Below are 26,865 nucleotides of genomic sequence, written 5' to 3'. Positions count from 1 at the left end.
ACCCCTGACGCAAGAGCTGTACTCAGATGCAGTGGCGCTTCAAAGCTTAGACAGCAAGTTAAAAAATTTTTTATAAGCCTCAGGTATTGAGTGACTGTGGTTTCACATGCCTGTAATAAAAAGTAGGTAGTGTTAGACTACAGTGAACAGAAAAGGTGTTGTTTTGTTATTTTTTTTTCTTTTGTTTGGAGGCTGCTGAGGACTTAGGAATTTCGGGGGTCTCCACGGCTATCCACTTCTGTGCTGGCTGTAAAGAGCCAGCAAAACCAGCAAACACATGAAGAACTGTGTTACTTTTTGCAAATGTTAACTTGAAAAGAGGAGATGATCCAGCTCAAACTCATTTGTGGGTAGCCCAGATGATAGTTTAAAAGGGAGACAACTGTGAGTTGGCATGAACTGGGATATTTTAGAAAAGCATTTGTAAAGTTTCCACAAGACTGGTGTGTGATAATGTCTATTCAAGATGGTGGGATTTAAAAATATCAGAATGCAAAAAAGGATGATTGGAGCAATCTATTTTAATTATGCTTCACATTTGTAGTTATTTCCAAAACCTCATGAAAATTACCAGAAAACAAAACTAAACTAAACTAAAAAGGTTGCTTCCTGTTAGCTGGTAATTAAAGCATCCTGATTTGAAACTAAATATAGCCCTTCCACTAAATTTGGTAACTTTTTGCTAGCCTGGGCTCTCTGCACATGTAAATAGAACAATCTAATCGCTCACATTTATTCAGATCCATAATTTGCATTTAGTTATGTTAGAAAATAGTGAATGGCTTTGCTTATTTACATGATAATTATTTTTTTTTACTTTGATTTGTGTCAAGCTATTTTTAGATGAGAATTGGAATTCAATTAAGGTGCAGAAAGCCAGCATTTTAATTCTGCTCTTTATTCGATAATGAAGCTACACAGTAGCTGTGCAGGATATACAAGACAAGTTGATCAAAACTGATTAAGGAAGGAAAGGACTTGTTATCTGTAGCTAGTGAATTGAATTGTTTCTTTCTGGTCAATATGTCTTACAAGTTTTTAGAGCTAATAGATCTCAACCTTTCAAATCTCATTTATACTGAGAACAAAAAAGAAAATCTAGTCTTCCTTGGATTTCCAACTTGCTATGAATTTCTTAGTGCTGATCAGAACATTAGTTATTCAATCAAAAAATGATAATAACGAATAAATTTCAGAAAACCTTCTAGAACTTCCAGAAAAGTCTGCAAATTGTAGGGAAAGGAGCTTTTTGTCTTCAGCAAATTTCTCTTAGACTTTGTACTGGTGACTTGCCTCGCTTTGGTGGTGTGAGATAAGGCTTTTAATACACTGTCAAAATCTCACACTCATCTTTCAAACAAACAGCTTCACTTCCTAAAAGGAAGATCCATTTCTCTTAAAGGCTAAAATCACAATTTAAAAAAAAAAAAAGGAACTATGATTCCTCCCCCAGCAGTCTTCCTAATCCATTTCACATCTAAACAAAAGTTTCTGCAAGAGTGTCCTCCCAGAACAGGGTCCACCATGCAGCCACCAAATGCAGGTTTTTGCCATGGGTTCCTCAGGGAATTAGCACCACCTCAGCAGCCATTTCCTTGCCATCCCTGAGCTTCACAGAGTGTCATTAATTCACCTTCTTCCCCGATCCTCCCTGCTGGTAAGCTTTTCTGTTTCCCGTTCAGCTGGAGTTCAGGACTTCCTCCGCCTGGCCTTGCTGCCACAACAGGTCACAAAAGGAGCCCGAGTGTAAAATCTCTTCTGTTGTTCAAGCAGTTGCCCAGTGGCTTTGTTCTAGGTAAGGGGCTGCAGTGCTATCTTGGGGCAAGTCAGAAGAGGGAAGTGGCTGCAAGCCAATCCCTCTCACATCTCCTAAGCAACCACTAAAATAGATGAACAGTCTTTTCATAATAGCATCATGATAAAGTGATTTGGCAAAATGAGAATATAATTTTCTGTTGACTATTAAGGCTCCACAAATGATCTTTAGTCACTGAGCACAGTGGATCTGTGTTCTGCAGTAAACAGCAAGTATGAAGTAACCCCCTTTACTACTGCAGCATGAACCAAGAGGATCCCAAATTTCTCCGCCAGCCTGCGTGCACCAAATCAGGAGCTGTTATAGAGATGGGCCTTTGTTTTTTAGGCCACCATCCAAAATTTTCTGAGCTTTTAGGGTTTGTGTCTTTAAAATTTCCCTGTACACTAATGAAGGATGTAGCTTTTTTTGGTACTGGTTTATACTGAAAGCTGAGATTCTTACAAGAAATCCCCTGACTCCAGGAGCTGGGACTTTAAGACGGTTGCTACATATGACAATAATATTACAACCCAGAAAACCTGATGCATATGAAACTGCCTTATTTCCTATGACAGGGCCATCCCCAATTGACTCTTTCAGGTTTTTTGGCGACATTTGAGTTATTCAGGTTGTCTTCTGTGATATGTTGAAGTGCAACAGTGCATGGTCCTGCTTACCGTATCCTATAGACACTGTCTGCTAGATGTCACTCTGAAATGCAGCCTTTCCTTGCTGCATTAATTTCTCCCTTTTACCTGATTCGCCTACTGTAACTCTTGAACTGCTCCCTGTACTCTCCACTCATCTACACAATTTCTGCCTAAGACTGCTGTCCTACAATGCCTGTCAATTGGTGCTGCGTGCCCATGGTGTCAAAATATTATCTACTTATTTCTCCCCCAGCTGCATTATTCCTGCCACAATGCATTCACCTAAGCCGTTCTTAAAAGTTGGTTCCATTTTCAAGTTGCAAATACTTGGTATCGTTACAAAAAAGATGCTACATAACTATAACTCAAACCATTGGATTCATCCCAGCACCTCTTAAATTTGACAGAAAACAGTGCGTACGTGGTGATCAGCGGAGTAAGAGTATGACATTCTGGCACTGGGGGCACATGCGCTCCCCCTGTTCTTCACAAGAGATTTACACCCCTCTTCTCAGGCAGGACCAGCAGATGCCTGAGTGGTTTGGGCAGATACCTTTTTAGCTGATCTTTCGCTTGCCCTGAATTTTGCTATGATTCTGGTACTCAGCACCTTTGTTCCCCTGCTGGAAATGTTGGTGGTTTTTTTTTTGTTTTGGTTTTTTTTTTTTTGTTTTGTTTTGTTTTGGTTTTTTTTTTTTGCAAGCTCTGACCTCTCTAATGCTTATGGGCCTAAAGAAAAACCCAAACCAGATCCAACTGAAGGATGTTCCTGGAATCTCCCTCAGGGATACACATGTCCTTTTCTGGCTAGAGAGGGTTTCACTCAGGAGGCCAAAAGAAGCAACAAAGTTGGAACCTAAGGTAATGGAACAAAATCCATTTTGGATGCAAATCTGCAATTTCCAGGCTCTCATCATTTAGGCTGCTGTGGATCAGGCAGACCCCTGTCTTAAAGAAATCTCTGTTGATTCTCTCTTCTCCCTGTCTGGCTTTTTTTTTGTTTTTCCCCCTCCTACTTTGTTTTGTCCTTTGGCTCTATTTGTTTAAAACAAGCAAAAGTAATCTTAACATGGTTCTTGTTCTGCTCACCAGTTAGGGCTGGCACTGCTTTTTTTCTCCCCCTACAGTGCTGAGGTCATAGAAAATGGTAGCCAAGAGCACAGAAAAGAAACACGGGGTGAGTGAGAAGGGCATCTGACCACACCTGTAACCCTATATGTACATGAGGAGCTTCTACTACAATCAGGGCAGATAGCAAAGGCTTTCCAGGAACAATCTGCTGCTAAAACACGCTCTGGCAGGCATACAGGATTAGAGGTGAGGGGAACAGAGAGCAGATCTTACGTTGCTCCTTGCCACCCTGATTTGTTGCCCCTTGGCATTCCCCCCCACGTCTTCTGACACCTCCGCAAAAACAGTCCCTGGGGCAGGGCCATGCGGCAGAGCTCTTAGCATGGGGAAAAAGCCCATGATGGAGGTTGAAGCAAGAGGGACAATTGCTTCCCATTTCCCAGTACAGTATGTTACAAAGGGCCGTTGCAAAGCTTGGCCGCCTGACAGTTTCGTTTGCAAGAGCATTGGCCCCTTTCCAGGCAATTCTTTCAGGTCTCATTGTTTGGTAGGAAACAAACAAGGGGAACAGCACTGGGTGGGCACACCAGAAGAGGGTCTAAATATAGCAGGGCAGCATTAGGGAGCCAGGCTTCTTTAGCCAAAGCTTACGTTAAAGATAACAAACCCCCTCTGCTAGCCTGCAGAAAAGACACCAGTTCTGCTATAGGCACCCCAGTTACACAGGAGAAGGCTCCCTAGATGTCCCAATCATATTGGCCAGCTACAACAATGCTACACTAGCCATAAAAGTTGAAAGCAGGCTGTTAAGCTGTGTAAGTAATTGCGAAGCACAGAGAGAATATTATTGGTTTCAGCCTGAAGTCTTCTCAGTGCTTTCTGCTATAATTCACACCCAATATAACTTCAGCATGAGTCAGGAAATAGTCTGAACTACAGATTTAGACAATGAGGTGTCAGAGTAAAGGCAAGCCAAGCCCTTTCAGCCTGTGATGGAAAGGAGATAACTTTGTGCCACCTTTGCCTGGAGGTGTTGAGACTCAGTAGGATTCAAACTAAATAATGTCGTTGACAGCACTGCAGGGCTGGTGACATTTCTGAAAGTGGAGGAAAAGAGAAAGTAAATGTGCCAAAGAAGTTTAAAAGATACTCCACAACCTGGCACATCCCCACAGGAAACACCTCCCACTAGAACAGCCAGGGTACAGGTAAGGAAAAGTTAAAGGAGAAATGTGGCTTTCTCCGAGGGAGTACACAGAGACCTTTGATATTATACATCCTGAGAGAGAGGGCACTCAAATCTTAGGCAGAAGGAATCTCCTGGCATAGCTGATTTCCCTGCTTGGTACCTTCAGCATTTGAGAGCAAGTTGTTTTTCCACTTAACCTAGGCACACACCTGACCGTGAAGAGGGGTGTGGTGTAAGGCAGGAAGAGAAGACCTAGATGGGAGAGAAGATATGGTCAGCCTTACAGAGAAGACAATAGGAGATCATTCGTGCAGACCCAGCAGTGCCTTCCCTACAGGGACTTAGCTCAGTGAGTAGAAATAAGAAACAACAAATGTGCCGGAGCCTGCCACTTGCAACAACACCTGGCCTTGCCTGCCACAGCTGCTAGCACTCTACCCATCACAGCTGACAGCCCTCTTGTAGAGGTGTTTGCAAGGGGGACATGTGGCTTTTGCAAACTTGTATTTCCTCTCTTCCCCCTTCCTGCCACCAAATCATACTTTTCCTTGCTGGAGACTGAGAGAAGGGGTGAAGTAGCAGTCTGTCCTAGCTGGAGACCATCATCATAGCTGGCGATTCTTCATAGGAACTCTTCCTTGTGGTGCTAGATGTTCAGACACAATAAAAGGAGTTGAAAGCTGGTGCTAAAACAAGACATAACTCTCTCATAGAAAAGATGATTCTCACAAGTGATCAAGAGAAAACCCCAGAATACAAGAAGTCAGGTTTTAAATTACTTCTAAAAATAGCACATAACAGGCTAGCTTTTATCCCTAAAATAGTCAGCATTCCCTGAGCTATTTGTCGAGGTTTTTTTTTTTCAACAAATAAGATTATTACAAAGCAGCCCTTATTTTCTACAGAAAGTGATCAAAATAGATTATTGCTTGAGTGAACCCCTGAACTCAATTCTTTCCTCCCTTCCAGCTTAGTCCTTAAAATAGGGACTTTTTCTCAGTCCTTAGCCTTGCATCACCATTAAAATAATGCAAGTGCAATGGACTGCTGTTTTTATGCAAACAGGTTAACCCACAGATTCCTTCTCCCATGGCAACATGATTAGCAGAACGGATAATAAGAGAGGGACATCTGAAGCTGGAAATACAGGCAGTGAAGTGGGTGTTGGTGTCAGTGTCCTCTGAGTGGTGGTGAGCTGGACTAATTAGAAATTATACAAGTGGGGTCCTTTATAGTACACCAGCAGTGCTGCTGTTTGGCAGAATTGAGAGCAGGAGAGACTAAATAGTTTCTCTTTTTGCATTATAAGCCTCTGGCTCAACAGAATTCTCATTTCTGCTAGAACAGTGTTCATAGGACAAAAGGTAGGGGGAAACTCCTACAAAACCAGTGGGGTGCAAATGTGGAGGAACAGATACTGAAAGTCTTCTGCTCTCCCTTAGCCTGTGGTAGTATAGCTGCTGGACATAGTGACTAAGCAACGGGTATCTGAAAGAGATAGATCTCCTCAGGATTTTCTTCCCAATTAAGTTTTCTCAGCTCCTAGAGATCCTGGCTGTGCTTGAGAATCTGGTTATGGCTTGTGTTCACAGGCTGGTAAGATAGGAGAAGCAGTGGGCTTATGGTTAAGGCATTTCCCAAGTTCACAAGGTGCTGTTGATTTGGCTTTTTGCTTTGCTATAGAACCACAACGTAGGTTTAAGCAAGTTGTTTAATTTCTGCAGGTCTATTTGGTTACCTGATCGGGCGGAAAAAGGAGGCAAAAACATTTCCTGGTTTGGTGGGAATCCTTGTTGTTGCTATTTGCAGTGAGGCAATGTGTTGAGGAAATCACCTCTCTCTGACATGCTATCTTGCTTGTACTCAGCACAGGGCTGCCAGCTGCCTCTTCCATGTTATCCAAAAAGCTGCTGGCAGGATGCTCTTGAAAAGGCCTCTGTGAGCTTGGAACAGCTCCATGGTGTGAGGTTTGTGGCCTTCCTGCCTCACCAAATGGGTCATCTCATTGGTAAGATGCTTGGAGGAGGTTCAGAACATGCCTCTGAAATGAAGGAAGCTTTTGCTAGCTGTGTGGCTTGTCTGGTAGAGGTTTTCTCTGAATGTTTGTTTTATAAAGTTATCATATATTATTGCGCTATCAATGGAGTTTTACACTGGGAGACATAAAGCCTTTCTATAATGGTCTTTATGTTGTTTAAATAAAGAACAATTGGAGTCCCCAGTCAAGAATTAGAGTTCCTCTGCGCTAGATGCTGTACAAAACACAGGATTAAGCAACCGTCACCGTTCAGATACGTTTGTGCTCTAAGTAAGGGAAGGGAGATATGTTCCTCACCTGTTTTTCTGTACGCAAGACACTTCCGAAATGACTGTGCACAGTGAGAGAAGGCAGTCTGGCTAAAAATGTAGTTGCATGCTTTGTAGTTGTGGTGTGTATAGTCAATAACTGAATATCATGCTATATTAGGCTACTTATCTACTTCAGACTTCACTGTATCTGGGACAATACCCAAGGAGGTGGAATGGGCAGGAGTATATGTCTGCTCCTATTATGTCAGTGACTACACCTGGTACTCCCGCCATAGATCCTTGCCCTATGCCCTAACCAGCAAAGTGGGAGAAAACTACCTTCCTGGTACAAGGGCTGTTCCATTTGTTCTCTTCTGGTTGCCATGTATGACATCACTGTGATGACATCACATCATCATCCAGGCTTATAACTAGAGCCTTCTGGGTCTGTTGTACCTCCTGGTTATACCATTGTGCCACGGGTATGCAGCCAGCAGTAAGGAGGCTTGGTAGTGTGCGACTGTGAGGTGCCTCCTTCATTTGTAGTTGAAGTGCTGGGGTCTGTGAAGTAGCTAATGAAAAGCTTGCATGGGGCAGACAGACACACAGAAGAAGGTGTGTCATGACGGGGGGCAAGAGGGTCCTCTGGAAGGCAGAAAGGGAGGTGAGATCCGGGAGAGACAGGTCTTGTGGCTGGGAGCGGGGTGAAGTTAGGAACCGAGAGTGGTGGGTGCCCTGTGACAAGGGAAGCTGAAGGGTAGCCCCAGAGTCTGCCATCTGACCTGTAGTCAGAGAAACAAAAGCCTCCACACCAGGCTTTAGGCTTCACAATACACTCCCAGCTTTGGCCACGGGGATGGGAGTAGACAGGAAACTGGGCTGGAGAGGGTCAGGAGAGGAAAGAGAGTAGCTGAGGGGTGGGGAGGGAGGGTGCACTGGCGTGTCAGGGTCTAACAATGAACCGTCTGTGTCAGGAAAACAGTCGTACTCGGCAGGGCTATTTTTAGGGGTTCAGATCCCCCCCTCCCTGGGTCTTCCACTCCCCCCCCCCCCCCTCTTTTGTGCTGAGTGGCGCCTGGCAGATTGGTGGAGATTTTAAAGCCATGGATAGGAAAAAGCACAAACACAATGAAGGAAACGCAGCAGGGAGGGGAGAGATGGGTGCCCAGAAAGAGCCTGTGTGATGCCTCTGCTGCAGCCCCCGGCTCCTAGAAGGGGAAGAAATACTTAGTTCTAATGGCCAAAGCTGTTCCCCAGGCTCTCTGACTGCTTCTGGGATCACCAATACCTTTTCCGTGAGAACGGAGAGAACTGTAAAGTCATTATCCATCCTACATTAAGTCACACACAAATGCTGGCTTGCCATACCCGCTCTCAAGCCGAAGGGTGAGGCATTGCAGATCAGCAGCGAAGCAGGATGGGGAGGTGCCCCACCTTCCGGCATGAACCTGCGTCCCTCTCTGACAGTGAGGCCTTTGTGACTAACTTCAAATCCTGACCTATTTTTACAGGTTCCAAGGGAAGGAATTAAAGTAAGTGTCGTGGGCCACGACTTCCTGATTTGGGCTGCGGTACCGTGGGGCAGCTGGCCATCATGCTCTTTGTATGGCGGCGGGGACTAGGAAGTAATCTCTACAGAGAGATTGCTTCTGTGAGAGCTCTGGCTTGGCTTGCTGTTGCTTTTATTCTGCAGACTCACTTTTTTCTTTTTTTTTTTCTTTTTTTTTGTTTAGGAGGGAGAGAAATTCTCCCTTCTTTTCCAGCTATTTCAGCTTTGAACTCCTTTTTGCTTTTCACACTTCTGGCCTGAGCTCTTTTCCTCTCCAGCTTTGCCTGTTCTCATCTGTGAAAGCTTTTCCAGGAGGGACATGGGCTTACTCCTTAGCCCTGCCGCTCACCCTAACTATTACAGAGACCTCCCCTACCCCCTGGGCTGCGCAAATCCAGACTTCTTATTTTTTTCCTCTACGGAGGAGAACATCGCCCCTTTCCCTTAGAAAAATCCCCTGGCTCAGCACTGATTTCAGGCTCCGATATGAAGCGCTTTGTTTGTAAAGCCTCCCTTGTTCGGTTCCCGCTCACCTTACTTGACCTTCTCCTCCTCCTGGCCCTGGGCTCCCCTGGCAATCCCGCAGCGACCTCCCCTCTGTCCTCTCGCTGAACCTCGTCCTGGCATGGGGAAAGCCACCCCCGTAGCCCAGCCTGCCTGGCAAGAGCTCTCCTGGAGGGCAGCAAACTGCAATGTCTGAGGCAGACTCTATGAAGAAAGTGGGAATCCTCTCTGTTTTCTTTCTAGCTCCTCTTCCCCGGATTTGCGCTTCAAATAATACTGTTTTTTCTTTCAGACACTGTTTCTTGTCCGCAGGGGGCTGGCAGTCTCTCCCTGCCCCCCTCCACAGCACTCCAGTGGCAATGGCTGATGGTGGTCCTGTGGCCTGGCCCTGGGCAGCCATCACCCTCCCGCAGCCCAGCGGGGGTCAGGGCAGCATAGCACAGTCCCCAGATAACCAAAATCAGATGGCAATGCTGGATTCCTGCAGTGTTGATCGGCCAGCGGGACCCACCACCATGGCTCCCAAAGATGGTGCCTCCCTCAGCAGCAGCAAGGAACCGCCACAGAGCTGACTCCAAGAAATGGTGCTTTCAGCTGAAAACACCTACCAGCCTGTGAGACCCGCCGAGGGGCGAGGGTGCCGGGCTGACCCACGGGCTGGGCCACGGGCCGCTGAGGGCCCTCGGAGCAGGGTTGTGCAAGGGAGGGGAGAGGGCCCGTGGTGCTGCACGGTGGCCATGCCAGGGCGCTCCCCGCTGTGCCTGGGCCTGTAGCTCCCTCGCTGGAAGCCGTATGCATGCAGGTGTTGATTTTACCTACTGATTTATTTATTTTTTTTAAAGAAGCCATCCTCTATTGAAGACATGCTGTTTGGGTAGCCTTGCAAGGGAGGAGAGGGGAAACTGTATCTAAGATGAGGGAGGCCATGAAGGTGAGGGCAGGAGTGTGGTGCAGCAGGTCACCAGGCAGAAAGGACAGGCGAGGGCTGTGGACACAGACCCTGTTAGTGATGCCCTCTGATGTAGGGTGATGGAGGAGACCAGCATGGGGAGTTTAAATGTCTTGTTTGGTTTGTGGAGGGAGGGAGGTGTCTGCAGGGGGGATTTCAGGACTTTACAGAAGACAGTGTGGTTACTCGCCGCAGCGAAGTGGGTCCTCCCCACTGGGGCTCAGCCCCACGGGAAAGGGCTGGCATGTGCAGGAGGATGTGCCTCCTCCCCGAGGGGGCAAGGAGAGGGCTTTCTCTTCCTACAGAAGGCGGCCAGCCGCCCGGGCAGCAGGAGGATGGCCTGGTGAGACATCCAGGTCTGAGCATCCTGTTGTCTGTCCGACCTGTTTGAAGTCTGCCCCTTGGCAGGCAGGCAGGATGTGCTGCGGCACATGATGGATTTGGCGGCATGCCGGGACAGGGAGGAATTCCGTGCACCGACTTGATATCAAGGTGCTGTGAGAAGCCCAGAATAAATTCAAGGAAGTTTTAAGTGTTTCGTGAGCACTGAGGGTCCCTGAGAACAGCCATCGGTCTGGTGGCGAGAGCTCAGTTTCCCCTCTTAGCCTGGGAGCAGGAGGCTGGGAGCCTACTGGCCAGACATCTCTCTGGCACTGTTCTACAAATCATTTTCCCCTCAAACCCGTCAGCCAGCAAGCTGTAAAATGGGGATAATGATGATAATTACAGTGATAAACTACACAATAGGAGTTATAATTGCTCAAGGTCCTTCACTAGGGCTCTTGGTGTTTTTTCTTGTATGTGACGTGATAACATCCAACACTTTTGAGGGGAAAAAAAAAGAAGTTACCATACCAACAGACAGAACATGAATTGCTTTTGGCAGCGGTTGGATCACAACCGGAAGCTTGATTTCTCTGAAAAATGACTCTGTCAAAATAAAGGGGTGAGGTGGTGAGGTTGCAGACGTCTGTGGGAGGAGATGGGGTTTCTCTGCTGCATGAGGGTGTAGAGCCCAGGGTTGAGGAGGGAGGTGGGTTAACGGAGTCCTTTGCCCCGTTGTCTGGCCCGTTTTCCTCCAAACCAAACTACTCTCCCTATTTTTGGTCTGCTTTTTGGTGCAATTTCCTGTTTTTCATTTGTTTGTTTATTTTTCACCCAGACCCATACAGGTATATTTGGCATGGAGCAAGAGGGGGCAGTGAAGCCTTAGCAGACTTAAGTTTGCCTCCCTGTGTGACCCGTGTGGCCCACTAGCACACTGAGATGTGTAAAGAGGTTGGGCTTCTGGGATAAAAAATGCAAAGAAAGTGCAAGTGAATGCTCTTACAAGCAGAGATATGCATGTACTGAAGGTTAGACTAGAAAGGTGTCAGTGGGGATGGCAAGACTCAGGGCAGACCCATCTCATTTCCTTTCTTGCGCTACTGGGTGATTTCTGTTCCTTATCTCTAAACCCCTTTGTTGGTCAAGGGGAGCCTTTTTTGGGAGCTGAATCAAAAGTACGTGAACTTAGATGCCCGGACGGCATCTGTTTCTGCTTGCCGGGAAGGAGGGAGCTGAAAGTTTCCCTCCTCCCCCCTCTCTTCAGTTTCCCAACTTTCTCCCCGCTTCTTGCACTTCGGTAGCTCCAGCCTGTGCCTCTGTAGAGGAAGGTAAATCCTGAAGTGACAGAGTCATGTTCGAGGGCAGGAAGGCGCCTTGTGACAAAGGACTCGATGAACAGAGGCAGAGATTTACTGGAGTGGCTCCTGGTTTCTCTCCTCCTCGCCAGCCCCTCCTCGGGCCTTTACAGAGCTGAGCGTTGGTAGCGCAGGAAGCGCCTGACCGCGTCGCGGGTTGCGGCTAGGCTCGGCTCGCAGTGATTTCCTCTCAGGCAGTCCGTTATCTGTCGACTGTCAGGACAGGCTTTCCCTCTTCCCCCCCCCCCGTGCCCACCCCCGTCCCTCAACTCCTCTCCCCGCCTTCCCTCAGCCTCTTGCGCACCCACACATACACACATATGCACTTTACTGCCAAAATCCGTCCTCCGCCCCCCTCCTCAGCTAACTTCCTTTCAGCATTTTTTTGAGCTGGATAATCCTAGGATTTGTAAAACGGGGGAAAGGAGAGAGCGAGCGAGCGGGAGTCAGGACAGGAAGCTGGTTTCTCATTCCTCTAACTGTCCAAAGGCAGGAGGAGGGGAAGGGGGGGAGCCAAAGAGGAGCCTTGTGCAGACTCTTCCCCTTGTCCCTTTTCATTAGTCCGTTTGAACTTCCAGTCTCCTCCGAAAGCTGAGAGAAGGAAGACCAGATTGGGAGGCTTTCTGCTGGAGGTGGCGACAGCGCGGCTGACGAAACCCAGAAGGTGGCCGTGGAGGGTCCCAGGACTGCGCTGAGGGAAAGACGTACCCCCCATCATCGTCTGCACCCAACTTGCCAGCTCCGATGTGGGCACTCGTCCACCACCCACTTCCCTCTGATGAGAACCCTTCCGGGCTTGGGCTATGATCGCTGCTGCTGCTGGCTGGGGAACCTCCTCTCGCCCTGACCTTCCTCTGCCACAGGAGCAGCCCAACATCTGGTGGGGATTAATGTTTACTTCTCCAGCGGGACGCTGTACGGGACCCCCGATGTTACTCCCTGGGAGCGGGACACGGGCGGTGGTCTGAGAAGAGCAAGATTTCTGTCGCCCAGCGTGAGGCTGGGGGGAGGGGGGCAAAGCAGGAGGGGGGGCAAACCTCTTTTGGGACTAAACTCATGAAGAACAAGGGAGCCAAGCAGAAACTCAAGAGGAAGGGAGCTGCGAGCGCATTCGGCTGTGACCTGACGGAGTATCTGGAGAGCTCTGGGCAGGATGGTAAATGCCTCTTTATTCTCACTCTGGTAGCGGAGGAGCGGAGCGCGCGCGCGTCCCCCCTTTTTTTACTGGTAGGACTGCAAACCGGACCTTTCCCAAGGCTGAGGGCTAGACAACCTGGAGCTGGTTTATCCCCGGGAAGTGGAGTCACTGCCCAGTTACTCACAATGAATGAAGATTGCTTTGGTGACGCGTCTGCATGACCCTTGCATGAGTAGCGCTGTGTGTGGGGAAAGGACTGGGCTAGGGCTCTCAGGCTGCCTGAGTGTGAACAGAGGTGGCCAGCTTTATGTTGTGATGCCCTCTCCCATTCGCCTGGCGTGGAAAGGGGAGGCAGGCTTTTAGGGAGCTACGTTCGGAAATCAGAACTGCGCTTAGCGTTGCCTCCTCCTGGACTTGGAAATCCTCCTCAAGTCCACGAGACGAGAGTGTTGCAGGGCTTAGGGAGGAACTGGGACCGTCCCGTCTGCCCCTCCTGGACTCCACTACAGTTCCCATGTTGTCTTTTTACTGCTGGATGGAGACAGGATAGAGACTGGGGGGGTGGGGTGGAGTAGGGATGGGTGTGAGGTGTAGGGGGCAGCTGAGCTAATATTTTCACTCCCCTGCCTGTTATCTTTCTCTCCTCTCCTCCTCCTCCTGACCTCCATGCCCCCAGATATCGGATGAGAATATGGTAGATCAGACAAGAGGTAACAGCAATAAGATCAGAGGGTCCTGAGCTTGAAACGGTCAATCCTGGATAAGGGAAGGAGCGGAACGATTTTTCTTAAAGAGGGTTGGATGGCGAGGGAAGCAGTTGAAAGTCTGTCTACAGAAAGACCTGCAGTTTAGCAAGAGGAAAAATAAATACATGCGTGTTAACCATCCCTGATGTGAGCATTGCGTTCCAGGTTTAGCATTATGTTCCAGTTTGAATTAACTAACTTTCACCAATGTCAGGCTACTCCGAGCAAAAAAAGCTTCTAGCTGCAACGTCAGATTTGTTGGGGAGGGCTGTACAATCAGGTCTTTCATTTGCTGATGAGCATGGCTGATGAAGTACAGTGTGGAACTGGACTGGCAGAGGGATGGACTACATAACAGTAGTCCTTTCCGTTGCACAGTGAAAAGGACAGTACATATCTCACTGAGCTAAAGTGTTATATATGTTCATTTATTTAGGAATGGGGAAAACCTGTCATTCAATTTCATTCTGAGTCATCTGTAACAATTACCCTATCTTTTAACTTATATAGCCCTTAACAGCAATTGAATTGAAATAGCAAAAATAACAGACTTAATGAACTGATACCACTTCTCCAGTATGAGGTACAGATAGATAAATTCCATCCAGTGCTAACATGAGCTGCTGCAGTGGAGGAACAATTTACAGCTGTTTACAGGAACACTGAAAAACAACGCAGGGAAGGCCGTCACAGGCAGTATATTCAGTTGAAGCAGCAAGGGGGATTTTAAAGGGAGAAACATAGTTACTGCAGTTGAAATTAGGCCAGAACAGCAAAATTTATTACCAGAAATCCCATAGTTTTTTTTTTGTTTAATAGTTTTCTGGGCACAAGAAAGAAGGACATTGTCTGGAGTCTCATTTGTGGGATGGTTCACAGTTCCAACCTACTTATCTCTCCATGCTGAGGAGCAGTGGGGGAGAATATGAAGTTCCTTTCCCTTTATGTAGTACTGCTATTTGCTGAATAGCACATCCCATTGCCCACTGCCGTGGGATCCAGAAATGAAACACTCAATTGTTATAGGTTTATTGAGAAGGGTGTAAGTTAAATTGGTACAATTCAATTTGTTGGGCCATGGGGAGAAGAAGTGAGAGTATTAGAGATACTAATTTCGTTGCTAGTAGGGCTCTCAGGATCAATAGGAATGTGACCAAGTATGCCAAAGTGATGTCTTGGGAAGAAATGAAGGTTCAGATGTCACCAGGAGATCACAAACTTGCAACCTGTAACTATGAAACAAAATTAGAAGAGCATTTAGGGTATGAGAGACGGTTGATTTGAGGATAGTTGAATTGTCCTGCTAAGAATTATTTCCAGTGACAAGCCAGTGCTCCTGCAAGCAGGGGCTTTGGTAGAGACGTAAATGCAATAACTTTCTCTCTGCTTTAGATAGTACTATGTGTTTAACTGGTGGGATGCAGGTTCAGGTTTCTCCCTACTTGGAAGCAGTGAAGATGTAAGACTGTTCATGATAGCTGGGAGTGATGAGGAGGGGGAGAACACTTTGGCTGCTATCCAGAAAACGTTTTGTTGTGGACCTTTGTGAAAGCAGGTTTTAAAATGCACCCAGAAGGGTTAACTGGAAAAGAAGAAGAGGCTGTAGGACAGGCAGAACATGAGTCAGATTAGTTGTGCTTTCATGCTCAGGTCTGCTTTATGCCATCCTGCAGTGCCGCTTTGTGTGGCTGGTCCTGCACACTCGCACAGGTGAAGAGAAGTGGAGCCATGCTTTGCTGGTGCTGGGAATGACAAAGGGAGCATAGGGGATGGCCAAGGCTGGTGTAGAAAATTCAATTTGGCTTTTTCCCCTCTGGATTAGTACACAGCCATTACAGTTGGGGGTGCTGCACTACTTGTGTGATGCTTTGTGGAGGAGATGCACAACTTGAGTCCCTACATGCTTGCAGTTGTTAAAGAGCAGCTTGTGCGTTCTGCAGGGACCTTAGTCTCTATGTCCTTGCCAAATTCCAGTGGAGAGAATTACATTCTGCTTAAGGTATCAGCATTTCCTCTCCTGTCATTTAACTGTTTAGTAACTTGCTATGGTCCACTTCAGAGATGGCTGTGTTTCAGTGAAGGGTGAAAAGATCCCACTGTCTCCCTTACCAGACAGATGTACCTAAGGCTTTGTTAAAAGAGCTTTATGATAATACAATAAAAGCTGCAGCAGAACTACAAAGTATTTGAGTGGTGTAGATGGAAAGACTATAGCATGTACAGTGGGGTAGCTCAGGAGACTAAAAGTGATACAAAGCCTTTAGCCCTCAGCTGATTCTTCAGATCCGACCCAGGTCAGTGGTGATGGACAGATGTTGCTGTCTGGTGGCTGGTTTGAATTTACTGTATTTCAAGTCAGTTCCTGTCACTACCGCATTTGACCCTACTTGGCCTTTTCCTGCTGGCAGTCTCTACACAGAGACTGGTTACGCTCCTTATGGGGACAGACTGCTATCAGTGCTCCCAAGCATTTAAAATCATGACTCAGGCCGCAAAAATCATGAGATAAAATAAAAATCAGTGCTGGGTTCTTTTTCTGCTTTCTGTTTTCTGAAACTTCAGTGTGCATCTGAGTTACATTTTCAAGTCTTTCTACTGGCAAGAGGGCTAGAAACTTGGGGAAATATTAGCTGTTCCTCCTCCCCACTCAAACAACGACTTTAATAGCAGTGGATTTGAGGAAAAGCTCACGTAAGACATAAAAGAATGGTGGCTGGCAACACCAATGAGTAAAAGTCATCTGATTTCACATAGTCCCTCTTCTGTTGCTGCCAGCACTGAATCCGCACACAGAGGTAAGTGATCTTTTGGAGTGTCAGAGCTTTACTAGAAAGCAGTGTCAGGTTTTGGGCATGGATAGACACCCATGCAGGAGGAAGACGGCGCTAATTTCCTCTACTAAAACATTTCGTGTGTCAAACTTCATTAAAGTGTTGTATGGGTGCAATGGATCTAACAGATACTAGCCCTGAAGGATAAACATTAGGGACGTATTTTGGCCTCTTGATAACCAGCCTGGTTTTCAGAGGAGAAAAGCACATCGTGCCTCTACTGAAGTCAATGGGAGCTGCACGTCAGGCCCCCAGTTCGTGTAATAACAACAGTATAATTTTCTAGCGACGGATGGGCCAGCAGAGAAGACGACAGAAAGTTGTGCACAAACCTTAGCTGGGGCAGGACAGTCTGAACTGCTTAAGAAAAGAGTCACAAAGAGTAGCCTTGCTTCTGGTTGTATCACAGAAGCTTTGTAAGAGTGGGCTGAAAAAGTCAAAGCTGTTGAAGTGAGAGGGACTAAGTCAAAACGGAGTTTAATATTCCCAGTGCTTCTAATTGTGGCACATTCAGACTGGGATTTCAGGTACACAACCAGGTACAAATTCCATTTTTAAAAAAATGGAAATAGCCACAGCATCTATAAAAATTAGATTGTGCTGGTAAAAAAGAATCCAGTCTTCTGCACAGGAACCGCTACAGATTCAGACCTACCATTGCTTCATTTGTTTAGGGCCAGGTAGGACTTGGGGAAAGGCTGAATCATTACTTTCATTTTTAGTATGATGGTGTCTAAACTTTGGGATAGGAGGTGCTACCAGGACTGCAAAAAGCCCTATCTCAGATTAGACGCCTTGTTCTCAGGGTGCAGCTCAGCTTTGTGTGTCCTAGCTTCCCCTATTTGAGGAGAGTTAGTTCTGCTGTTGCTGTACCCCTCTGTGGCTTCTTGCACATCTGTTTCCTGCCTGATGTTGTCTGGTTGGGATGCAATGAGATCAGCTTTTCCCCTTAACCCCCTCCCACACTCCCCACAGCTCCCTCAATGCCTCTCATCCTGAGCCTGTGGCACCCAAAGCACTTTCTATCTCTTTGTCTAATGCTGCTTATTGGCTTTGTTTGTTATTTGCTGTAGAAATAGAGCTGCTTCATTTAAGGAGCTTTGAAGCTACCAACCCCCTCATGCTCTCCATTCGAGGCTCCTTCTTGCCACGGCAGAGAGCAGGGCTGGCCAGCATCACTCCCTGGGGCTGGGGAGGGAAAGGGAGCTGTTACCTGCAAATTTAGCACAGGGAGACGTGTGAGGAAACCTTTACAAGCCCCTGGATTGTAATACAGGGAAGGAGACAACAATATGGGTAGCCCACATGATATTCTTCTACACTGCGTGGCTGTGCAGTGACTGCTGCTGCCTTGTCACAACTGCATTTGAATAAAAGAGTAAGGAAAGTTTTCATTTAGTGTTAGTGGTCTCATAAAAACATGGTAGTTCTGGCTTGCACTGGCTCCCCAAGCAGGATCTAAACCACTTTTGAGAGCTGCAGTAAGTCAAGACTTTACTGTAGGATAGGCAAGTATTTCTGAGGGAAAACAGTAACAATAATGCAGCAGTAATATGCTTTGTACAAAGGAAAGGTGGCCTTGGGTACTCTTTTGCTGTTTTGGTACAGCCCCTTAGCATGCTACCTTCTGCCTGATTTGGATGCTAAGTGTTTCATTGTGGAGCTGCCTCCTCTGTGCCCAGATGGATGAGGAGATCTGTCACTCAGGAAGAAAGTAGTTTCCTTCAAGAACAGGCTCCCTTCGGAGCCAGCCGTTATACCTGCTACCCAGATGTGAAGCAGCTTTTCTGCGTCGTGTGTCTTTCCTTCCACACACTTGCATGTGCAGCTGCATGTGTTTGTGGGATAAGAACATGCAGGGATGTGCGTGAGGGTGCATGCAAGTCCATAGCACATCTAAGTGTGTACCATACAAAGATGCTTTTGTGTCCACTTAGCATATTTTTTTTTAAGCTGCTTTTCCTGGCGTTGATGTTTCAAAGTGACTGCATGTCCATGCTTCTGCGTAGGTGCTTTTGGTTAGCGATGCATGCAGGAAGTCCTGGGAAAACTGCTGAAGGATCATTAATGGCAATGTGGAGGAAAAAGACAAGGCCTTTTTTTTATTTTAAATCCCCCTGGAAAAATGAAAATGCCACACGCTCATTTAATCTGCTGCAGAAGAATGAAGAGCTGCGTTCATCCCGCTCTCAAAATTAGAAACTGTGGCACTGGGGATTTCTGTCTTAAGAACTGATCAAGCTGAAAAGAAACCTTTTTCTCTTTTTGTGACCAGACTGCTTTCAATCCAGATCTCTTCCCTGACCTACCTCACTCTGAGGCTATGCAAACACTTGTCTCCCTGCAAGGAAGCAAGCAGCAGGGGCTTGGAGGAGAAGGGGACAGGAACAGCCTCTTGGGCTGGCTTCAAATGCATTAGTCCTCTTTTTTTATCTGACGTGCTCCTGCAGCCTGCTCTACATTTTCACACTGCTGATACACTAAGCAGACCCATGACCTGTGCTCTGTGGGTTATATCCTGTAGTCATGCAGCCTGTGTGGATACTTAAGGCTGTGTCCCCTCATCTTTGTGAGAGGAGCAAAAGGGACAGTTGGGCTCTGAAGTCTGGGGGCAAAAGAAGGGGGACTGTATTATTCTACAGTGGAGGAAGGCTGTGGCAGAGGGGCCCTGAGGGCTGAGTACATGAAATGGCAGGTGGAGGAGCTAGGCCAGGGTTGGGGGGAAAACAGCTCCTTGGCCTTTCAGAGTATGCCAAGGTATGTCTAGTGGACAGGGGAGTGAGAAACTCTGCTGCCAAAATGGATAGTGTGGGGGAAATTATTAATAACGTAAAGGTTGCTTTTTCTCCACCCGCTGTCACAAGCAGAGCATCACGTTCTGAGTCCCAGATATCAGCCTCTATGGCAACACAGTGAGAGCAGCAAGACACTGGGAACAACGGGAGCAGAAGCCATCTGTCTGCTTCTGTTACTCCGCTGTTCCTCCTTGTTTTGGATGATATTTGTGTTACTTCCTCAATCTGTTTCTGGTTCCTGGGATCTGGATTTTTGTGTCTCTGTGGTACAGTGTTACTGCAGTTAAACATTCATGTTGCGAGCTCAGCTCCTTGTTCTGCATTGACTTTCCATTGCTAGCGCTGTGTGATTAGCGGAGTGCTCTTCCATGCTGCCTCCTGCTTTACGTTTCCCTTACAAAGCACTGCAGGAGGCACATGTGTCATTTGCATGCGCTAAGCCCCACTTTGATCCTGCCTTCTCCCCACCCCCTGCGAACAGCATGAATCATATGTCTTGCTTGCAGATTCTAGATTAAAAAACGTATTTTGATTTAGCAAATGTTTTCTCTTTGTTGGTAACAGCTGATTTCATCTGAACATGGGAAACCAAGGACTAGGGACTTCACTGCTTGTGGTATCACAGCTCTCAAAGGTTCAAGGAAATAACTGCTGTGGATGAAATGCTGGCACTGCACAGGGTGGATGTACAACATAGGCTGATGCAGACATGGTGAACAAGTAGTCTGAGAGATCCCCAACTTTCTGCAGTGCTTGGATTCAAAGTTTTGGTGTAGGCCTGGTTCTAGTTGGGAAAGCTCATGACACAAACAAAATACTAGAAAGCTTGCATCTGTAACTCAGGCTTTGCGTATATGACGCAGTTCTACAGCAGCAACATTTGCTAGCAGTCAGGGCTGTGCCAAAGATTTATGTTGCCGTGTTTCTCCTTTAACAGTAATAGGGGAAATGAAAACAGCCTGTCAGTAACAGTATACCCAATCCTGCTCTGAAGGGCATGGGGTGGGGTGGCTGTCAGATTGACTGCCCACAGCACGGCTTGGACTGGATCTCTGATCTGCACTGGATGCAGTTTTCCTACCTGTGAAATACAAATGGAGGGTGATTAAAGGACCGAGAGCTACCAGTGTCTGCCTCCTGTCCTGAACCACCAACAGGATGCCAGATACACTTAGAGCTTTGACATGGAAACCTACAGATACCTTATTACAATACAAAGGCTGCTAATTGGTTCCACTGCTGGTTGTTTTAAGGGCAACTAGTGTTGCTGGTTGCCTACTAGTGTCTACTTTCCATACACTCCCAGAGCCTCAAGTCCCAGCTCTCCTTTGTTCGTATGCCAGAGCCTTCAGCTTCTCTCCTGATAACTTCAGTGAATGTGTTTTGCATTGTCCAAAAAAAAAAAAATAATCTGCAGCATGTTTACAATGGACACAGACAGAGAACAGTGTAACATAAATTGAATTTAGTGTTAAATTAAATAACGTGGGGCAACTGTGCTGACTGTATTATTGACTTCCATACTTAATTCAATAATGTAACCCTCTGTTTTCTACATTTACCTGAAACCACAAGCAGACTCTCTGGTCTTCTGCACCACTGTGATTACAGATATGGAAGTACTTAACATGGGCTTGAGACCTAGCTTGTTGTCAGATGTTTAGGCCCTTGCACATAAAGAAGTTATAGACACCAATACTAAACTTCACCCTCACTCAAGTGCCAGACCAATGCTATCATTGTGTGCGAGAGCGAGGAGGTCAGTCCCTAACGCTACAAGTCTTTTGGCACACACCACTTACATGGACAGGGAAGTCTCACTCCTCTTCTGTCTCACCCTCCTGCCTTGAACACAACCCTGCAGCTGGATTAGATTCCCTATTTTCAGCCTGGTCAAGGCACTTTGGATCTTAACAGTGCACCAAAAGAGACAGAGCAAAACCCACATTTTTTGCACTTGCCTTTATTTCCTCTGCCCCAGTTGCTGTACTCCCATCTGGGAGCAACAGCCTGGCCTATGCTCAAACCAGCCTGCCTCCATCCTGGTGCCAGCAGTTGACGCTGTGTGTGACAGCCCCGGTTTCAAGCAATGCTGGGTTGATTGGATGGCTGCTTGGACTTAGGTAATTTACTGTGCATATGGGAAGAGTTACCTTACCAGCAGCAGAAAATGTTACAGAATCACAGAATTATTGATATCAGCAGGCACCTCCTAAGATTATGTAGACCAACTCCCTGCTCAAGCAAGGTCAGCTAGAGCCGGTTGCCCAGGACTGTGTCCAGCTGAGTTTTTAATATCTCACAGACAGAGACTCCACAACCTCTCTGAGCAACCTGATTCAGCCCTTGACTACTGTCACAGTGAAAAAGTGGTGTGTTCAGATGGCACCTCACACTTCTTAACTTGTGCCTCTTGTCCTGTCAATGGGCACCACTGAATAGATCCTGGCTCCCTTTTCTTCATTCCTTCCCATCAGGTATTTATACACATCGATAAGATCCCTCCTGATCCTACTCTTCTCCAGCCTGAATAGCCTCAGCTCTCTCAGCCTCTCCTCATAGGAGAGATGCTCCAGTCCCTTCATCATTGGGGTCCTGAGCTGGGTTTGCTCCAGTAAGTCTGTGTTGTTCTCGTACTGGGGAGCCTGGAGCTGGACACAGGACCCTGGGTGTGGGCTCACCAGTGCTGAGCAGAAGAGAAGGATCATATCACTCAACCTGCTGGCAACATTCTTCCTAATTCTTCTGATGTTCCTAGTAATTTATACAGTTACTATCAGAAATTGGCCTCAGTCTTCCAGCCTAGGCTGGCAATTTCAGTCAATAACTAACAGGCAATTGGGACAGTGTTACCGATCCTTTCTGCCCTGGTTAATGCTGAAAATGAATTGCCTTTTCATAAAGGGCCGCAGTTCTTTAATGGTTTCTGCAGTCTTGCTGCTGGCCAGTTCAAACAAATTAATGTATGCTTTCAATAATACGCTGATATGCTGCATCTGATGAAAGCTTTGCAGAGCCTTGGCTTAATAGAAAGCCTACAAATAATTCTGTGAAGCAGCACACCTTTCTCAGGTGGTGGTTGTACAGCCCCCCTCAAAGGCACTGTGCACCAAAACAGGGGCTTGTGGCTGGAATTCTTCCTTTCAGGGTGGCTGTGTTACATGCCCTTCTCCAGCATGGGGACAGGGCAAGGGGAGGGGAAATAATGTGCATCCCTGTGCAGGATTCTCAGCTGTGGCTGCTGCTCTCGGAAATATGCCTTGAGCAGCTGAGCTGGGTTCACAGCCATTTATCTCCAGCTCCTCTCTCTGCCCTTTTCTACACTCAAGGCTCAGCTAACTAAATGCCTTTGGAAATGCTATTATCTCCTGTGCTCTCTGGGGCCAGGAGCAGCTTGAAGATTTATCATCCGGAACAGGAGGCTTTGTTTGGTTTTGTAAAGCACGGAACAGTTAAAGAAAGAACAAAAACTAAACCCCAAACCAAGTGCAAAGCTCTCTTTACGTCTCATGTCTTTTCTTTGATTTCTCCGATCTGGGAACATGTGTGCATTTGGTTTTGTAATGTGATTAAACATTGTCACATGGTGAAATGGTTAGAGGAGATATACCTGCATCTCTAAAATAGGGATTGAACATTCAAAAGGCCAGGAGACATTGCTGCTGTAACTATGTTTTGTAACGTAACTTGTTTCCTACAGAGCGTTAGACAGGAGAACAGGTCAGATTCCCCAGTACAAACTTCATTTAAAGGATACCACTGTGGTTTTCACCAAACACAGTAGCATTGGTACTGCCTTTTTTTCTGAAAGGTGTTGACGTGCTCGCAAACTTTCTCTACATGTGGAATGCAAGGCTGATAATCCAGGCTAGATCTGTGCCTGATCTCACCGTCTGTATTCACTGGCTCATCAGAAAATGCTGATTTATCAAACCCAGAACACTGGGAGAAAAGGGAGGGGTTTGTTTATCTGTATCTGACTATTTCAGTTGGGATATTTTTGATACTGTTAGTATTCTGTATTTGCTGTCTCAGCAGCGAATGTGACTGTCAGTCCTGTTGCAGACCAGCAGCTTGGCAGCACAACAGGGCCAACCAGCATGTGGAAAACCCTTTGCTCCATGTGCAGCTAGTGCTTGTTTTTCTATTCGTCTCTCATCATGGTGCTGTGGGTAGTGATGGCAGTCACACCTCAGGAGGTTCAGAGGTGTGATCAGGCAGGGTGATCCTCCTTCTGGATCCCTTGTGTCTATGCTGCAATTTGTGTGAAATAAATAAGCTGTCAGTGAGACCGAATTGCTTTCTTTCCTTATGCAAAATCAGAAAGGGGAACAGCTTCACCATTTTGCTCTTTCTCTTTTTATCTTCCTAGTGTGCTCCACTTGGTATTGCGTTTTCCTTACCTTTGCTCTGGTCAGGTAGTTTCAGATACATGGGAGGATAAATGAGAACAAACTCTCTTGTGAGATTTATTGCATCTTCTGCTTCTAATCAAGCCAGAAAAATAGAGCAACAGACTTCCTTCTATAATCCTGTTCTCTCCCTTCCAGTCCCGGCTGGAAACCAGGAGTAAAACAAGGTAGAGGAATGCAGCAAAAAAAGTTAAAACAAATGTCCTGGAACCTCTAAAAGGAGTGTGGGGGTTTGGCCTGAGGCCACAGCTCAGGGTTACAAAGGGGGCATGGGGGATTTTCCCTTTTCTCAAGTGTTTTCAGTTCCCCTTACTTAGATGGGGGTTTTTTTGATTTGGGTTTTTTTTTCCTCTCCTCCATTTCAATAACTTTATTGCCAGGATGGCAGTATGCACATGTTGCCAACGTCAATACATCAAGCGCCTGTGCCTAAGGCGGGCTTAAGAGTGGTAAATAGGAAGAGCTGCTTTTGATCTATTGAGTCCATTATTGTTCCTTCCTGGCTCGGTAGCGAGTGCCAGTCACATACTGCTGCCCAAGGTTTGCTGTGTAAAGCCACAAAAAGGATCTGAGTCAGGAAATTTTCCAGATCCCACCAGCTTCAATTTGGGGTCCCCCAGAATCTGGATGAGGAGTGACTGACATCCTCCTGCAGCCCCATCTCTAGAGCAGCCAGGTGCAGGTGTCCCAGTACCCGCTGTCCTTGGGGTGGCAGGTGGGGCGCAGCGGTGGAGGCAGTCCCCCGGCACTGCTCATACACATGCTTCAGAGGCGGGGAAGGAACCAATGTAATAAATACAAAGAAGGGCTAGGAGTCCTAATTAGTCCTCATTTCTAGCCTGCTAAATTACCCATTTGTCACTCTGCTGCAATAATGAGATTTGAGAAGATTAACTGGATACTACTTAGGCCCCTAAACATGGCAGCTCAATGAGCGTGCTGCTGTTCAGCCTTAAGCCGTGCTTGCATCAATTACACCTAAGCAGGTTTATGTCTGGTTAGTGCTTGCATGGGAGTTGCCCAAGAAAATCTGCTGCAGGAATGGGGTGGGTGATTCAGAAGGTGGCAAGAGTAGTAACAGTTCAGTCAAGTTGTTGACTTGGCATCGTTTAGGGAAATGTTGCCATTTGGGCACAGTGTAAAGCAGGGGCCCCAATCTTTTTGAAAAAGATCTGGTTTATCTTTTGTTTCTAGGGGATAGGGACTTTTTTACACATGTACTTGTTGTGCTGCGTCTTTCCCTTTCCAGAAGCAATTTCAGCTGGAACCATGATTTGTTTTTTTACTTAGTGTCCTAAACTGTCACGTAGCGTTGCTCTGCCCAGCTCAACAGCTGCCACCTCCCAGCCCAGAGGTGGGTGGAGTAAGTCTTGTTTTTGCAGTTTGTGAAATATTTCAGGATGTAAGGCGCTCGTTAAATTATTAATGTTAGCCCTTGGGCATTAAAGACAGACGCGAGCTGCAGCTCTGGATCCTAAGGGCTTTGGAGGCTTATCCCTGCCCTAATAATGGTTCTCTGTTTGGGATTTTTCATGCATCTCTTACTACAGATTTGAACTCACTGCAGGATGGTGGAAGGATTTAGCAGATGGACAAAGGGGGACAGCAAGGCTTTTCTTTGAAACATATGAAGAAAATTTAAGTGAGCATTGGTAGAAAAAGGGGAAAGAGACATGCGTGTTTTCTTTGGGAGAATGGGAAAAATCAGAAAAATGTGTTCCTGCCTCTTGACAGAGAATGTTTGCAGGATATGAAAAGATTTTGTATAGTTGTGATTCAGGGGACAGTGCAGGTGCACCTGACATCAATTCTTGTGCTTAAGGAAAGATATTTCAGCTTGTAAAGTGCCTTACTTCTATCCATTTCCCCACTTCTTCCTCCTTGAAAAGAGGCTGATAGCAATAGTGCTACTTGCTTTACCTCGTGGCGGTTGGGACATTCAGTGCAGTCCTGTCTCTGCAGCACTTTCAGCTCTGTGGTTGGGCTGCGGTGGTGAAAAGCGAGGCCTTGGCCGATGTGGGACAAGGGAGAGAAGGCAGCAAGCATGGCACTGCGTGCCGCTGAGATCGCCGGGTGGCTTTGGGTGCTGCTCGCAAGTTCGCAGGGAACCGACTGCAAGCAAAAACCTGGGTATGGCAGGAAAAACCTCTCCCATGTTTGGCGAGGGCTCCCATATTTGGCTTTGAATGGGAAGTATTCAAGGAGCTTCTCCCTTCCCCTCCCCTTCCCCACCCATTCTCCTCTCCCTCCGTCTGGGAGTTGTGGTTGCACACAACCCCCCTGTTTATTATGGGGGAGAGGAAGGGGTGAGGGCCATCTCTGACCCTCTCCTTCCCTTGGCAGTTTGCATGTTAATTAGCTTGTCCCTACGATACAAGCCCACAGCCCAACAGAGCAGCGATTCAGCGGCCGAACAATGTCCAATTATCCCAGCCCAGGGAGCAAGAGGCCGGCCCCCAGCACGTGGGCTCTGCATCCCTGGCCAGATGGCTCCTCAAACTCACTTGGCCAGGCCAGTAACACCGCTTGGGCGATTTGACACGTGTCAGCGGTTTTGGCTGAGCACTTTTGCGAGCTACCAGTGGTACTGTTGTCTGAAATATCAGGAAGAGCTCCATGTGCACCCTGAGCAGTGGTGTCCACTCCGTGCCCTATGCCAAGGCAGTGACCAGTGGCTGAAAGGCAGCAGGGACGTTCAACTCTGAAATGAGATTTTTGCACCCCCAGTTTGGCTTCATATATCCCGCGTCTGGTTTGGTGACCTGGCAGAGATGTAAGCAGCTTAAAAGCACACCTTTTGCTTTTCTCTTTAAATTCCTCTGTTTGTACATGAATAAAGGCTGAGTTGCTCAGATTGGAGTTCAAACTGCGTAGAGCAAAGGAGGTGGTAGGAGTCACACCGGTGGCATGCCACAGGCTATGGCAAGCTCTGCTCCGGCCACTTGTTGATTCAGTGAGAGACCTTAGGCCACTCCTTTTTCTGCATCCTACTCCCCTCAGTGGTTAAATGATGGTGGTATTGTCTTCTTTTTGGTACAAAGTTCTCAGTATTATTATTGGTTTTGTTATTATTATGAAATGTGAAGGGTCTCAGTACTGAAAAGCGGGCTCTTGCAGCTGTGGGGGGTGCCACATTGAATGACAGTGAGGGCAGAAAAGGATGGAGCTCACCCAGCTTGCCTATCTCAGGGAGGCCCCATACCTCAGAGGGAGATGTGAGGAACACCAGGGTGGCATTACATACCTAGAGAGGAAGGTTGCT

General features: G+C 47.0%; 1 protein-coding gene across 1 annotated transcript in view; it reads left to right on the top strand.

Annotated features, from left to right (window-relative positions):
- Positions 1-12,737: 12,737 nt before the first annotated feature.
- The window catches only part of ARHGAP31 (Rho GTPase activating protein 31), a 60,744-nt gene continuing 46,616 nt past the window's right edge, over positions 12,738-26,865 (top strand). The window contains exon 1 of the mRNA XM_059816320.1: positions 12,738-12,837. Within this exon, the coding sequence (XP_059672303.1) occupies positions 12,738-12,837 (100 nt within the window). The remainder of the gene's footprint in view (positions 12,838-26,865) is intronic.

Source organism: Gavia stellata, chromosome 1 (assembly GCF_030936135.1).
Source record: "Gavia stellata isolate bGavSte3 chromosome 1, bGavSte3.hap2, whole genome shotgun sequence".
Taxonomy (NCBI): Eukaryota; Metazoa; Chordata; class Aves; order Gaviiformes; family Gaviidae; genus Gavia; species Gavia stellata.
Note: the sequence above shows the minus strand (reverse complement) of the source record. Positions and strands in the feature narration are given on the sequence as shown.